General features: G+C 37.9%; 1 protein-coding gene across 1 annotated transcript; it reads right to left on the bottom strand.

Annotated features, from left to right (window-relative positions):
* Positions 1-10,116: 10,116 nt before the first annotated feature.
* On the bottom strand, positions 10,117-11,984 carry PDPN (podoplanin). Its single transcript, XM_054291854.1, has 4 exons — positions 11,817-11,984; positions 11,300-11,393; positions 11,029-11,064; positions 10,117-10,232 (listed from the first exon to the last, which is right to left on the bottom strand). Exons 1-4 carry the CDS (start codon positions 11,982-11,984, stop codon positions 10,117-10,119), a joined length of 414 nt encoding a protein of 137 aa, XP_054147829.1.
* Positions 11,985-15,269: the final 3,285 nt, after the last annotated feature.

Below are 15,269 nucleotides of genomic sequence, written 5' to 3'. Positions count from 1 at the left end.
TAACACTGTGTCTGCCCTTAATTTCTCTCTCCCCTGAATGTTCTATTTATAATGCAGTCAAAGATGTATTCCTCCCAGGCTAGGACTGTATTTATTTGTTAACTGGAATTGTTAAGAATTTGCCATTTTCTCAGAGGAAAATCCCCGATTTAAATCCATAGGACATTAATACAGTTACAGAGGAGAGTAACTTCAGAAATGTTTTACATTTATGTGATTATATACATCAATGAGTAACAATAAAACTGTCAGTAAGACTGGGCACAAAAAGTACTCATATAGCATCAGGACAGAGGAATCCCATTCCATTCTATGAGATGGAACCTGGATTTCTTCAGCAAGCAGCCAAGCAAATCACCTGTCTGCCCACTCTTACAAAACACAGCTTTTTAAAAACCATATTACCAAGAAACATGTACAAACTTAACCTTTCATACATCTGGAAGACACACACTGTCAGGGAATTTGAACACCTCTGCAGTGATGCTTAGGTTTGGCAAGCAACAGCAGGCTGAAAAATAACAGGACATAGTGATTTTTCCACCTGGAACACTCAGGATGCTTTTATATTACAAAATGTTTTGTAGGTACACCATAATCAGTTTTGAAGCCTCTAATTTTAGTAGTAAGAAAACCTCAAATAGGTTTAAACTACTTTGACTTATTAGACTGAATTAATTCCAATTTATTTGTATTAACATTTAATTTTATAAGTAAGCTAGACTAGTTACACCTGTGTAAGTTTGGAGGTTATTTTAAGAAAAATCAAGATTCCCATTTGACAGGTTAGAGCCCTATACCTGTAACAGAAAAATTTAAAACTTAGAGCAAATTACCTATTCAACTAACTAAAATATGAACCTTTCTTCCTTCAAGGTTAAGTAGAAGATTTCCCAAAATTATCACAAATAACAGAAATTATAACTGTTCTCTAACTGTTTGTAGAAGTCATCCTTATTTTCCCACATTTATACTGAGAATATCTACCATCTGGTGGTGTTCCAGGGGACCTGCACTTTCAATTTTCACTTTCAGTTGTCAGAGAAACCTACAAATCTTTATTTGATTAAAGTTCTGAACCCTTAATTTTTTGTATTCTGAAAACATCAGTATTTCTGCTGTAGTGCTCTCTAAAATAATGAATAAGCTTTTCTGGTTACTTGGAGGTGTGTAAGCACACAGGAGAGACAAATACTAGTAAAAACATTTTTGTAAGTCTTGGTGGGTGACTGAAATCTTATTCAGGGTGACTGAAAAGGTGACTTATGGGTTAGAGAGAATTTTCTTCTTGTGTGTGAAAATCTGAGTGAGCCATGGCAGGAAAAAACATTTCTAGAAAAGATTTTTTTTAATCAAAAGTTCTAAAGCAGCCTTGAAAGTAGGTGGACTCCAGTGATACCAGTATGGCCAGTTTTTCTCTTGTTAAATGGGACAAGGTCTCTTTTATCATAACTTTCTGTGCTATTCTGGTTTTTCCTTATAAACATAGAAGAAAATGTGCTGCATGTTATGGCTCTGGGAAAGACTGAACTGCTTGGCTTACTGCTTATTAATAGCTCTGAGTTTAAGAAATATCACCATCTTTTTCTACAAGTGTCATTTTTGAAAACAGAGAATTGACTGAACACTAAGATATTTTGGGAAGCTGTTCTCAAAATGTCCTAGGGAATGGGACTCTTAAGACTCAAGCATTAAATATTCCTGCTCCTTTCCCTTCCTGCTCATTTAGGTGAGCCCTTCTGACCTCAAGGTCCTTCACAGTCCTCATTTCTGCTTTCTACAGCCTGCACCAGTAGCAAGTTTTGTCACAAAAATCTAATTTTTCACAGTTTAAAGCAATGTCCAAGCTTTCACACGACTCCAGTGTCTCATGGATTGTCATTTTGTCTTTGTTGTCACTCATCTGTTATGTTGTACAAAAGTTCCTCACCTGCTGCCCCACAGGTGCTGCTTTTCCTGCAGCTATAGAGGGGTTCCTTTTCAGGAGCACTTTATGGAACTGATCATAGCTCATAGCTGGTTAATCTTACATATTTGGGTTCTATATCCTGCTCCAGAGGGATTTACACACAACTTTCCCACAGCTCCCATTTGACTGACTTTAGCAAAGGGTGACCAGGATATCTGAGGGACAGGAGAGGGGTGTTAAGTCAGTTATGTTGATTCATTCCCTCTGATCCACAGGTTGGGATCCCTGTTTCACACAAGAGATGACTCCTGTCCAAAACTCATCATTGCCCTCTCCAGAACGTGACAGCTGCTGAGATCTTCAGTCCATCAGGTAAGTTCTGTAGGACTTGATAGAATGGGTTAGATTTTAAGGATTATCCAATTTGGTTGTTCCAACCCTGTCCAGCCTGGCCTTGGGCACTTCCAGGGATGGGGCAGTTGTACTAAGATGGATTTAGCAGCCATTTCCTGCATACTACTCACAATAACTGGCTAAAATTCATCTGTATAAATTACACCAACAGTGTCATCTTTATGGCTAAAGTTCACTAAAACATAAATTTATCAATGACACTGGATTATCTCCATTGCAAACTAGAGCAGGTATTTTAGGACTGTCTCTATAAACTGATTTGAACACTACAATATTGGGTCCAGAAAATTGATGTACACAAATTTCTTAGCTGAATTAATCACTTAAACTTATTTAATCAAGAAATACTTATTGAGAGAATATGTTGGCAATACTCCATGGAAGGAAGAACATGTAAAACTCGTTTTCAGCTCTTGGTTGTGCTGCCTACTGGTTATGTTGTGACAGACTGGCTCAGAGGATGAAAATATCACTGAGAAAGGAGAAAGCATCTCATTGCCTGCACTCCTTCTTCCAACTTCCAGCAGCTGGATCAAGCAGAACCACTGAGGATATGTGTAGATGGTGTAGGCAAACCATGAGTAACCAATATGTAGCTTTTGTTTTGCTGGAAGCATTTTAAAAATGAAACCAGGCTTGATGAGTGTGAGGCAATACATAGGAAACTGAAGCTTTTCTGTTATGAACATGCTCATCTTTGCTGTAAAAATGCCATCTGTGATTCCTACCACTAGCTGGGGCTCAGGTACAGCTTACTGAGTGTGCAGCTATCCTGCATCTACATCAGCCAGCAGAGAGGAGTCTTTCATTTTATTCTGCTCATTAATTTATTTACTCATTGTTTCTTGTCAGGGGTGAAACCTGAAGTCACTCTTGCGGCTCTTGCTCACTTTTCTGCATGAAATGCAAGCCTGGTTTACCTTCTCAGTAATTCTATTGCTACTTTCCCCTCAATCAAGCATGCTTGTTGTGTTAGTAAGTTAAGCATTGATCGTGACAAAATGAACTAGAAGAATTCATCAGGAAAATTATTTTTAAGGAGAAGCTTCATAGTCATGAGTTAAACATTTTTTAACTTCAGCCCTTCCAGGTTTAAATGAAGAGGTGACAGGCTTTGCCTCCCTGTGAGAGGTGATTAGCAGTAATGTATGCTTATATTATATTGATATTTTGTCTATTACAAAGACTCAGATCTTAGTTCCAGGAATAGTTTCCTCAGGCTAAGACCAGGTCTGGATCACAGAGGGAACTTTGAACAACAACTCAAATCAATAAATTCTTCCACTACTTTATAACAGGTAGCTTTTGCTCTACTGTAAAAGTGAGCTGTGCTTTTTATATACAACTTGCCTTTAAGGGCTGGCTTTTAGGTCAAAATCTCTTGTACCACCTGTATGTAAAGACCTGTCTAAGTGGTGAGAAGTGGACTTTTCTCAGTTTTCCTTGTTTAAACAGTTTCTAGGGGTATAGGCAGGAAAACAACTCTCTTATTTCTCAGTAAATTTCCTCAGTGCCTGATGCACAGGAGAGAACATTCCTTCAAGAAAGAAGCTGGAATGTGCTACACTGTGCTCAGTTATTGCTGCTTATTCAACTCCTGTGGGGTTTATTCCTGTGGTGGATAGGAAATGAGGAAGAGTTGACATTCCTATCTCTTTTCCCTTGAGCACACCTGCTGAACCTGCTAATTCCTTCCCTGTTTCCTGCATAGGATGAATCAAATGTCATGAGGCAAAGTAACCACAGGACTCAAAGGAATGTGTTATTTGAGGATAGCATGGTTCATAAAGGCAGAAAATGGAGCTGCTTCCCAGCTCAAATGAGACATACACTACTAATTTCCTAAGACAAACATCAGTATATTTAAAATCATCTTGTTAGAAAATGTTTGGTCATTCTGGAGGGAAGAAGGGAATATTTAAATAAGGATTTAGGTTCATCCACTTGTAGACAATGACTTAACTCAGTTCCTGGTCAGTATTGCCTTCAAGTTATTACCAGTAATTGTAAGAAAAATTACTTAAAGGGCTTGTGTAGTACAAAGAAATCCATGTCCTAGAACATTGATAGCTTCCAGTTCTGCTTGGAAGAAAGAAGCCCCAGGGTTCTCTGAGCAATAGGACAGATTCTGCCTCAATAGGACCAAATTCCCCTTCAAACCCCAGTTTTTTTCCATGGCTGTTACTGGACTTGTTGCTGTGTTCCATCAGCATCACTCTTACTGCCTTTCCTATCGGAAAATAAGGTTGTAACATTTTTAAGATTTTTTTTCCCCGTGATGCAAGTTTATCTTAGCACTGATGAGGGTTAACATCTGAAGTAGCCTCACAGTCTGGCAAGTCCATTGGCAAGTCCAATTTTATCTCAAGCTGGAATTATGAATAAAAATCAAATTTTAGTGAAGACAAAGTGTTGCAGTTCTCAACTTTCCCCTCTCCTTCCATTTTCCTCTTTTTTTTTTTGTGCATGTCACTCTTTGGTTTTGGTTCTGAACTCTCAATAATAACTCACCCTTGCCAGCTACCTTCTGCAGACAGAGCACAGCTTTGAAAATGCATGGAATGGGCAGCACTCCTTTGCCTGCTAAGACATTTGCCAGTTAAGCATTTACCAGAGTCTGAAAATCTGACTTCTCAAGCCTGGGAGAGCTGAACAAGCCCCATGATTGAATGGGGATCTTTGTGTTGCAGCCCAACTGTTTGTTGCAGAGCAGGGGGAGCTGTGGGTTTGGTCTGGTGCCTAAATCCACAAGGCCTGGACAAAGACACACGGCCAGTGTGATGCTCAGTTTATTTATCCATAAATACCTCCATGCTGCAGCTGGGAAAAGTGTACAAAGCATTAATTCAGCCTTCTCATTATGGCACCTGGTGTCAAGTTACAGATCCCCTGTTACCTCCTGCATCCATCAGGACTTGTCAAACAAAAAATGGGGATTTCAGTATGATTAATCCTTCAGTTTAAAAAAAACTGCCTGCAGAAGGATGGGTATGGCCAATCTGATATTTCAGCTGGTGAAGTAGGTGAGTACAAATAGGTGTAACAATGTCTTCTTAAGCTTTAAGGTGGTTCAGCAGCATCAATACTGCAGAACTTCAGCTGGTGCCAGAGAAATTAATTAATTAATTTTAGATTGTTCCTCATTAAAAGCAGTTCAGCAGCATCACCGCTGCAGAACTTCAGCTGGTGCCAGAGAAATTAATTAATTATTTAATTTATTTATTTATTTTAGATTGTTCCTCATTAAAAGCAGCCCAAGCACACTCCTGACCAGAGTGCTCTTGGGGATTCAGTGAGGGGCGTTTTTGCTCTCTATCCTTTGTTCCTGCCTTATAGAAAAGCACATTAAGGATGGTGTTACTGTAAAATGTAATGGAACTTCACTTCATGGGAACTAATATGGACCTCTGACAGGGCTAATGTTTTAATGTTTAAAGTTTCCTGGGTTGGTGACTTTTCTCTTACCTGTGTTATAACCTTTGGCAAGCCACTTCATCTGGCAGTGTTTGCCATCTGCCTGTGAACAATGCTTCAGTGCTGTTGAGTTTGAACTCTTTACAGAGGTGTTAATGTGCAGGCTGTCCTTACTCTTTAATAAAATCAGATGTGGTTAAGATAATTGTAATGGCATACTGCCGTGCTCATAAAATAATAAGCAATTGCTGCATATTTTAATTGATATTTAATTATAAATTAACAACTCCTATAATTAATTGATAGGAGTAAGTCAATCTCCATAATTCTTCTGGTGCACACGTTTTTAGTGCTGGTTTTATTGAATTAATTCTTCTGACATTTTCTGTTCTTACAGGAAAATCATGCCTCAAATGAACCCTTGTAAGAATTGCTGTATTGATGTCCAGAACTATTATAAATATTGATGTATCAAGTCACTGCTTTCATAGTTCCTACTGCTGTGTATCTTCCCCACAGACACAAATGCAAGGGGACAACACTGTTTATGATATTTTTTAGTGACATCTGGCATTCTCACAGGAAGCCTGGTGCCTGCTTGTCTGTTCAGGGGAGCCACATTCATGACTCAAAGCCAAGCTGCAAAAGGGAACATTATTGTTACTAACTCTAAAGGAATGAATATGATCAGGAGTGAGGGCTTGAAGTTAAAAGCAAGTGTTGATTTATTGAGTGTTGTTCCCTGTGAATAAAAGTCAAGCTTGGCCAGCTGGTGAAAGCATGGAGCTGTTGTTTCCTTCATGCATAGGAAATCTCCTGACCTTGGCCTTGGTTGTTCTGATCACTCATTTTTCAGCTCACAGAAGGATTTGTCCTGGGGCAATGTGCTGTTTGACTTCTCACAAAGCACAAAAGGTCCCATCTTCCACGGAAACTCTACCAAAAAACCACATAGCTTGTGTTCAACCCACCTTTGGGGTCCTGAACTAGTAACAGGAAATTGCATAATGTGACAGCTCAGAAACAGAATTCTGCAATAGATTCATGTGAAATACAAGCCTCTGTGCATCTTTAGTCTGCATTTCCAAAACGTTTGTAGCATGAAATTACAGATTAATTAAATTAAGGATTCAGTAACACATAGATACATAACAAATGTGCAAGATTTTAATGTATTTTCCATTGTTTCTTGAGGTTTGCTGGAAGCTGACTGGAATGTTCTGCACTTGAGATTTCTGGGCAGCAAGGTGTATGAATCATCAGAATATTGAATGTATCAGTGCAGCAGCAGCAGTTGGAATTTCAAAGTAAGAGATATCTTCTGTTTCTTTAGAATGCTTGCTGTCTTTAGCCATAACTGAGTATCCTAGGCTCCAGCTGATAATCAGAAGGAAATTTTCTTCATGTTTTTGTTGGTCAGATTTAATACAGCACAATATTTACTACTGAGTCTCCAGTGCTGGAAGCCCCCCCTAAATATTTCAGTAGAGTGTGGGCCATTTGGTCAAGGATTGACTTTTTACCTAAGATTTAAAAACTTGCCTTAAACAAGGGGGTGGGCTATAAAGGCACAGATAAGACCAGAAAAATTGTTGTTTTAATATGAAGTTAAAATGGCTTCTGGAGCAGGAACAAAGCACAGTGTCCTTGAGCAGAATGCTGCCTGTTCAACTGTGCTACCCATGAAAACTCAGAACTGCCCAGAAATGTTCTCTGCTATCCATTTTTCAAATGGGGGACTTGCTACTATTGAGTAAGAAAGGTTTCCTCATTTTGGTACTTGCAAATTAGCAGTGAGTGAGCTGAGGCAGAAGAAACTGGTGACATCTGTGCATTCCCTTCAGTGGGTGAATAATTCATAATTCCATATGCCACGGATTTGAGCAGGCATCAGAGCACCTTATGGGGTATTTCCCAGTACAGATTAGAAAATGTTAAATTGAGGCTAACAGAATTAATATTCTTTTGCTGCAAGAAGAAAAAACTGGAATTTTGCTGCTTATTTATCAATTTACACAATGATAAAGATTAAGCTTACTCCTTGGTCACAGACTGAGGGTCTCATCAATCAGCTCCAGAACTAACTACAGACTTCTGAATTAGTTTTCTCTCACATATTTACTTTTCAATTATAATTTCATTTATCAATGTCAAATGAGTTGGTTGTAGACATTACATTGATAAGACAAGTAGCAAAATAAGTCAGGAAAATTGAAAGAACAGTAAGATATTTTACTGGGGTTTTTTTAAGAAATCAAGAACAATTATTGTAAAATAATACAGTTTATATTATGATTTTTATTTCCAAAGCTTGTATTGATATGATAGTTCAAGGCACATGAAAGAAACAGAAAAGCAAACACATAAGCTGACAAATTTAGCAATGGATGATAATATTGATTCTCATGATTTTTACACCAAACACTAAAGTGTCATAGCATTTAGGAAACCTGATGCACTGCAGTCAATTGACATGCAAAGCCTTTGCTCTGAGCTCTGTATATCCGGGTTGTGCTGCTCTAAATATGCCCCAGAAAAGCTGCATCACACTTCAGTGTCACATTCTGACCTGGTGTTGCTCATGTTGTCAAACAAATCAGCTGTACAGTTAGAAAATGGGACAGGCATAATGAGAAAACACAGTGTACACTAATTCAAAAGCTTCTACACGTCAGCTCTAAAGTGACCCATCAAAACTGGGTATTTTCCAAGCACCCCTTAATTCAGGATGTGTATTTCAATTCCTGCATGTCTCTGCAACAAGAGAAGGCAGGAAATTCCTGATGCCATAGTCAGATGAGCAAGCTTTCAGTTGGTAGATCAGTTCCAGCCAGACCTACCATATTTTGCCACAAAATAACATAAATATCAAGAGCAGAAAATCTGTATCAGCAGTAGAAAGATTTTAGCTTCCAATATCCAGTATTTTTCCTAATTTGTAAATAACTGGTTCTCACTGAAGCTAATTTCTCCTTTTTGATACATCATGTGGTAAATAAACAAGTTAAGGAGCACTTAACCAGGCGAAACCACCTTTTGTTTTAAAAGAATACATATAATGTAATGTGAAATAATCTTTGGTAACATTTAAAACCCAAGCATATAATACCTGCAAATCACATTTCAGATGTACATCTCTTTGCTGCAGGGTTTTTTTACTGCAATATCTTTTCCTTCTAGTAAAATTCTGGTTAGTAAAAAATCCTATGAAATATTCCATGCTCTGTGGAAGGGGGGGTGTGAGGGTTGTCCTTAGAATTGTGTGGTATCCCCATAGATCTGAAATCCTTTGACTATATTTTCCATGGATCATCTTCTCACACAAATACAGGAATAGTCTTTAGTTTGAATGAAATAAGAAGCACTTGTATTTTCCATCAGGGAATGGCATGGTTGCTTGTTTCAACTGTGTTTAGGGCCTGGAAAACAAAAAGCAGACATTTTATTGTTAATCATTACCCAAATGTAAGTCACATAATCTTTTTTTCTCTTTGACTTTCCTATCACCTCTTTATTTCTCTTCCTAGTTCCTTTTTGGCTTTCTCCTGGTGCTCAGTATCTGCTCAGTTTCCTGGGGTTTTCTTACTTTCAGAGTTTGTAAAACTCTTTAGAGTTGTGTGTCACCAAAATATAAGGTAGAGATCTCTCCCCAATGTCTGGTATTTTCTGAGACCTCTGTTTTTGAAAGGAATGATGAATCTGACTCCATGTTCTCAGAAGGCTAATTTATTACTTTATGGTCTATATTATATTAAAGAATACTAAACTATACTAAAGAATAGAGAAAGGATACTTACAGAAGGCTAAAAAGATAATAATGAAAATCCATGACTCTTTCCAGAGTCCTGACACAGCCTGACCATGATTGGTCATTAAGTCAAAATAACTCACATGAAACCAATGAAACAATCGCCTGTGGGTAAACAATCTCCAACCACATTCCAAAGCAGCAAAACACAGGAGAAGCAACTGAGATAATATTGTTTTCCTTTTTCTCTGAGGCTTCTCAGTTTTCCAGGAGAGAAATCCTGGCAAAGGGATTTTTCCAGAAAATGTGACAGTGACACACAATTTTCACATATTATCCACTACTTCTGCAACCTGTCATCCTAGTAAATGACTTTGTTCCTGTGTCCCAGAGTAATCCTAGCCCCAAGCACCTGATATTATAATAGTATGTGCACACTGGCTGGAAAGTTCTTCTGAAGCTCATGAGAGCATGAAGACACCATGGCAGCTCTTGCTGAGTCTGTCTAGCACTGTAAACCAGGAAAATAGGTGGTTTTTGTCAAAATAGAAACCTTCAAAATGTCCCAAGTGATTCCTGTGACCCTGCTCAGAGGAAGATGCTTGAAGAAAAATCCTGATGAGCAATTTACTTACGAGTACCTGCCTGACATTTTCCTCACAACTGCAATTATTATTCCTGCAAGGATTCCAACTGCAACAATGATTCCAATAATTATTCCAAGCAGTGCAATTGTCCCCAGGCCACCTGAAAGAAGAAATTGGGAATGTTAGTATGTATCTCATGGAGACCATTGATAAGAGGCTGCTGATAGACCTGGTGCTGTTCTGCTGCATCCATCCCACTTCTTGGGGAAATTTCTTACTGTCTTGTGAGTTCTAAAGTAGGTTTGGATGTTCAGCAGCCTGGTATTGTATTTGTGTTCCTCCCCGAAAATGGAAGGAATGATGGATCTGACTCCATGTTCTCAGAAGGCTAATTTATTGCTTTATGATACTATATTATATTAAAGAATACTATACTAAACTATACTAAAGAATACAGAAAGGATATTTACAGAATGCTAAAAAGATAATAGTGAAAACTTGTGACTCTTTCCAGAGTCCTGACACAGCTTGGTCCTGCTTGGCCAAAGAGTGAAAACAACTCACAGCAGAATCCAATGAAACAATCACCTGTGGGTGAACAATCCCCAAACACATTCCAAAGGAGCAAAACACAGGAGAAGCAAATCAGATAATTATTGTTTTCCTTTTTCTCTGAGGCTTCTCAGTTTCCCAGGAGAAAAATCCTGGGCAAGGGGATTTTTTTAGAGAATGTGAATGCCACAGCCTGGAGCCATGCCTTTGGACTAGAGGGCTCCATAGGGATGTGGATATGGAGACAGTGAGCAGGTGAATGAGGGAAAGCAGCTCAGGGAGCGGCTGTGCCACGTCTGGAACCTTTATTTAATGGCATGGGCACAGGAAGGGCTGCTAGAAAGGGAATTTCCTGGTAGTTACATTTCTCCCTTGTCTTTATAAGCAAATCTTCTCTTTAATACCTTCATCAGTTTTCTCTGTTTCCCCACTCCGTTCACCTGTAAAGACAGAAAAAAATAATTATTCCCTCTGCTTTGCACAGTGTTGCCTTCCAATTTGAAAGGCTATATCCAAGGAAAACTTTTATTCACTTTGTCACAATGGTTTGATTTGTTCTTTTGATAAAAAAATGAGCAAATGAAGTTTGAGAGAGTATTTGAGATTTCCAGATATTGTTTAGTAGATGGCAGAATAACTTTGATGTGTAAAAATAGAAATGAAAGGGATTTTTACCATCAACACTTTCTGTGTTAACTTCATAAGCAGTGGCATTTTCAATTTCTCCATCCTGGATGAAGCTGCTTTCTGTGGTCTTCAGGTCTCCAAACTGCAAAACATTTATTACATTGTGTAGTCTTGTGGGAAGGAAGGGGGAAAGAGGGGGAAAAACCCCTCAGTACATTCAGTCTACATGTATAAAGTAACATTTAAATTTCTTGGTCTGTCAGGTGTGGGTGCTTTTTTAGCTGCCACCTCTCATGTTTGACTTGTGTACAGTGACCAGAACAAACCAAGATAAGCTGATTTGTTTTTCTAGCTAGAGGATTTCTACATCAAATCTCTTGGTAAGACTGCAGAAGGTGTAGAAGGCTGCAGAATTTTGCAGAATTGCCTTTTTACAGTGGGTTTTTGTAAAGTAGTTTTTGAGTTTAGTTTCACTGAAACTGTTTGAGAGATATTGAATTGGAAGAGGTGGGAAGTGAATAAGAAGGTAACATAAAAGATCTTTTATTTAGCATTATATACTCACAATTGTTGGTACTTCTTCAAACTCTGTGTCATTTCTGTCTCTGAAATCACTTGTTGCACTTTCTTCTCCTTCTAGAACTGAGCTTGCTGCATAAAATTTTAGAGAATTAGGATTTTTCTTGTTAGTCACATGTTCTGGCTCCTCTGAGAAATAAACTTTATCAAACATGACCTCTGTGTGGTGCTCTGTCTTCCTGCCCTTGCCCACATGGGAATGGGAAATTATTTGGAATAAACTTGAATTCTGTTATACTCTTGCCCAAAGCAGTAGGACAAAAAGCTGAAGCCATCACTTAACTCTGGTACAACCTTGGAACATACTGCTTCCTAACATTTTGTCCAAGAAATTATTTCCTTTTTTATTAAGAAAAGCTTCTCCAAAGTGGATGTGATGATTCCAGATTTCAAGCTAAGCATTACCTTCTGTATTGGGATAGATTCCTTCAAGTATCTTCCATTTTCTAAAATAGGAAAAGCTTTCTCCCATCTTTCAGCTCAGCCCCCGCTGCAATCTTTCTTTTTAGACCTGCCGTCAATGCTTATGGGTGCAGCTATAATTTGGAAATATTCCTACACAAATCTGTCCTGAGGCTTTCCTAAAGTTGCAAAGCTTATTTGGCATAATTTCAATTTTTAGATAACAATGTAAGGGTGGGTTTTTGTTGGGTTTTTTTTTTTTTTTTTTTAATTGTAGACTTCTAGTTCATCTGTGCTCTTTGATAAAATGGATATTTAGATTTTGGCCCACACAGTGCTGTTAATTTATAAATATAACCAGAATTCATCAGTAGGGAAATGAGCTGGAATAAGGTAGAGCAGGAAAGGCAGGGCAGTGTGGAGATAACTGGCAGTACCAAGAATGTGCTGAAAACCTGAAAACCAAACTATCACTTAATTCCATTTGTGCTGATTCATAAACCTGGGACAGGCAGAGTGTGATGTTAATGTGCTGTGAGAGCTCCTGGGAGTTTGTAATTCCTGGTGAATTCCAGATAGCAGTGCTGAAATTTAAGCAAAGAGCTAATAGTAAATGTCCTGAGCAAGAACTTGGGGCAAAAAAAGCACTGAAAACTTCTTTCCTGGACTCCAATTTTTCATCTATCCTCTATTTATCAAAGCAACCAGATCAGAAGAAGGACAGCTCTTGACAGTTCTTTTAAAAAATGAAAATTACTGTACCATTTGAATATCTTATGTATGAGAAATATTCACAGCCTCTTTGTTTTATTAAATCATAACACTTTCTACTAATGACACTTTTTATTTAGTGTTCTGAAAACATTCTCATCTCCTCTGCATTGGACAATTTCTGAATTGCTAGATTGATTCCAAATACTTTTTATGGAAAACTTTACTACTCCTAAATGCATTCTACTTGTTTTATAAATGATATGGAGGCAAGTAAACAGCTTTTGTTCTGTGAATGAAATAGAAAGGATGGGCATTTTGCTTGATAGCAGCCAGAAATTAATAAAAAGGGTAGAATCTCTTTGGATCAGCTGTGTAAATATTACTCAGATTTTTTTTTTCTTTAATTGTGAGTTCTGTTTAAATTTTGTTCATTTTTACCTGCCCCTTTTCATATAAATATGTTATTTCAAATAAAAAACCCAATATTTAATTTTAAAATTAGTAAAAAATGTACTGGCAGCTTAGAGAAAATTTTTTAAGCAGAAGATGAATGATTTGCCATTGAGAAAAGTAACCCCTGGTTTTTCTTCAAACTCTCATTTGAATTCTACTGGAAACTTGCAAATATTTTTCCTTGGCTTCCAAAACTATTTTCTGAACCAAACTAGAAATTTTTTATCCATCTCAACCAATAAAAGACTGAGAGCTTTGTCCCATTTCTAAGAGAGCAAACACTGAACTAAACTTAGATTTCTAATTGCATGTTTACTGAAGTAAATAGAATTTTATATTTCTGTGTCCTTATAAGCCTGAATACAGATACAGTTCTTATTTAGGAGCCAAAAGGGGTACAGGTAGCACTTTAGGCAGTAATAGATGAAGAAACTATATTCATGTTACGCCAACATGAGGCCAAATAGAGTGGCTAATTAAGCCAGTCTCCCAGAAATCACCTTATAATCCATGGAAAGACTAGAACAGAGTAAATCAGATTCCAAATTAGATGTTAAAAATAATAGTTTGGTCATTTCTGATTGAAATACCCCAGGTATTGTTGAAGTTGCATAAAGTGGGCTGTCTGTTTCTTGTATATTTAGACACTCTCTAAATATCAGTGCAATTTAAGGTATAGCACTATTTTATAATCCTTATTTTTTGCTTATTGAACAATATCTTTAAAATGCAATACTGTGATGTACAATCACAGCTATGTAAATATTAAGTGTGAACAAAGAAATAGCAATAAAACTCAACAGCACAACTGTGTATGGATCAGTTTACCTTGTAATCCCAATCAGAACTGAGGAAACATCCTTTATTCACTAGTTGAAAAGAAGCACTGATGGAGAAAACCAATTACTAGAGGAAAATCCCCCAGCAGAAGGTGAAATAAATTTTTTATGTTAACAACAAGCAGCTTTCAGCCCTGAAAATTGCCTGAGAGTGAAGGCAGGAAAGGAAAGCATGTCACACAGCAAAGGTGTAGAAAATCAGTGAATGTCACAAAGAAACATAAAATAATTTTTCTTTGTGTGATGCTTTTTGCAGATTCTTGGCCATGAGTGGCAAGAAAACCTATTTCAGTGCTTTTGCCCTCTGATTGACAAAAGGAGGTGGCCCAGATTAATCTTGCCTAATTTTAGGTTCTTAATAAAGACACCTAAATAAAGTGTCTACTTGCCCTTATCTTCTTTGATAGTCTGTAGGGAAAAATAAATTCCTCTGGAAGATAAACCATTACACCTGAGATTTGGGCCATCCTTGGTAGTGTTGCCTTTCCTTAATTGCAAAGGGAAACTGGAATATGGCTTCCCTATGAACTGCCCAAGGCTCAGACTGATCTGATCTGGTTTCTGTCACTCTGAAGGTCTTGTCCCAGCCCTGTTCAAGCTGAAATTCTGGATCTGATGCAGAATAATCCCTGGACCCTATTTCCAGGTTCATTTTAGACTGACAGTGGAGGTGGCTGGCTGGTGGTTAGACCCTACCAAATTATTACCCAGAAAAAGATGGGGAGGCAATTTTTATTTGTAGGTAGGAACACTGAATGCTAGACAGCTCTTTGTCAGAGAAAGTCATAATGAAGTTAAATATTGAAATGAAATTGGGACACACTACTGGACTTTAAGCTTCTTTCACTGTACCCAGTGCGAGGCTCAGCACCACTGCCACCAAAGGGGATGGAAATGGGACTCAAGGGTGTGTGCCTGTGTCATTCCTGGATTTCATCTGATGTGGGCCAAATGTAGCAAGAGTCAGGGCTGAGTGGTGCATCTGCATGTGTTCTTAATATTATCTCAGAGGAGGTTGTAAATAAAAACAT

This window comes from Melozone crissalis, unplaced genomic scaffold, assembly GCF_028551555.1.
Source record: "Melozone crissalis strain CALT ecotype California unplaced genomic scaffold, PUWL_Pcris_2 ptg000107l_1, whole genome shotgun sequence".
Taxonomy (NCBI): Eukaryota; Metazoa; Chordata; class Aves; order Passeriformes; family Passerellidae; genus Melozone; species Melozone crissalis.
This window is presented reverse-complemented; position numbering and strand designations above follow the sequence as displayed.

What these genes read in the sequence shown, in the direction of transcription:
- PDPN (XM_054291854.1), bottom strand. Translation starts at nt 11,984, where the DNA reads ATGTTTGATAAAGTTTATTTCTCAGAGGAGCCAGAACATGTGACTAAC. An exon ending in TTGAAGAAGTACCAACAATT is followed by an intron (nt 11,394 to 11,816) that starts GTGAGTATATAA and finishes AATGTTTTGCAG; the next exon opens with TTTGGAGACCTGAAGACCAC. An exon ending in TAACACAGAAAGTGTTGATG is followed by an intron (nt 11,065 to 11,299) that starts GTAAAAATCCCT and finishes CTGTCTTTACAG; the next exon opens with GTGAACGGAGTGGGGAAACA.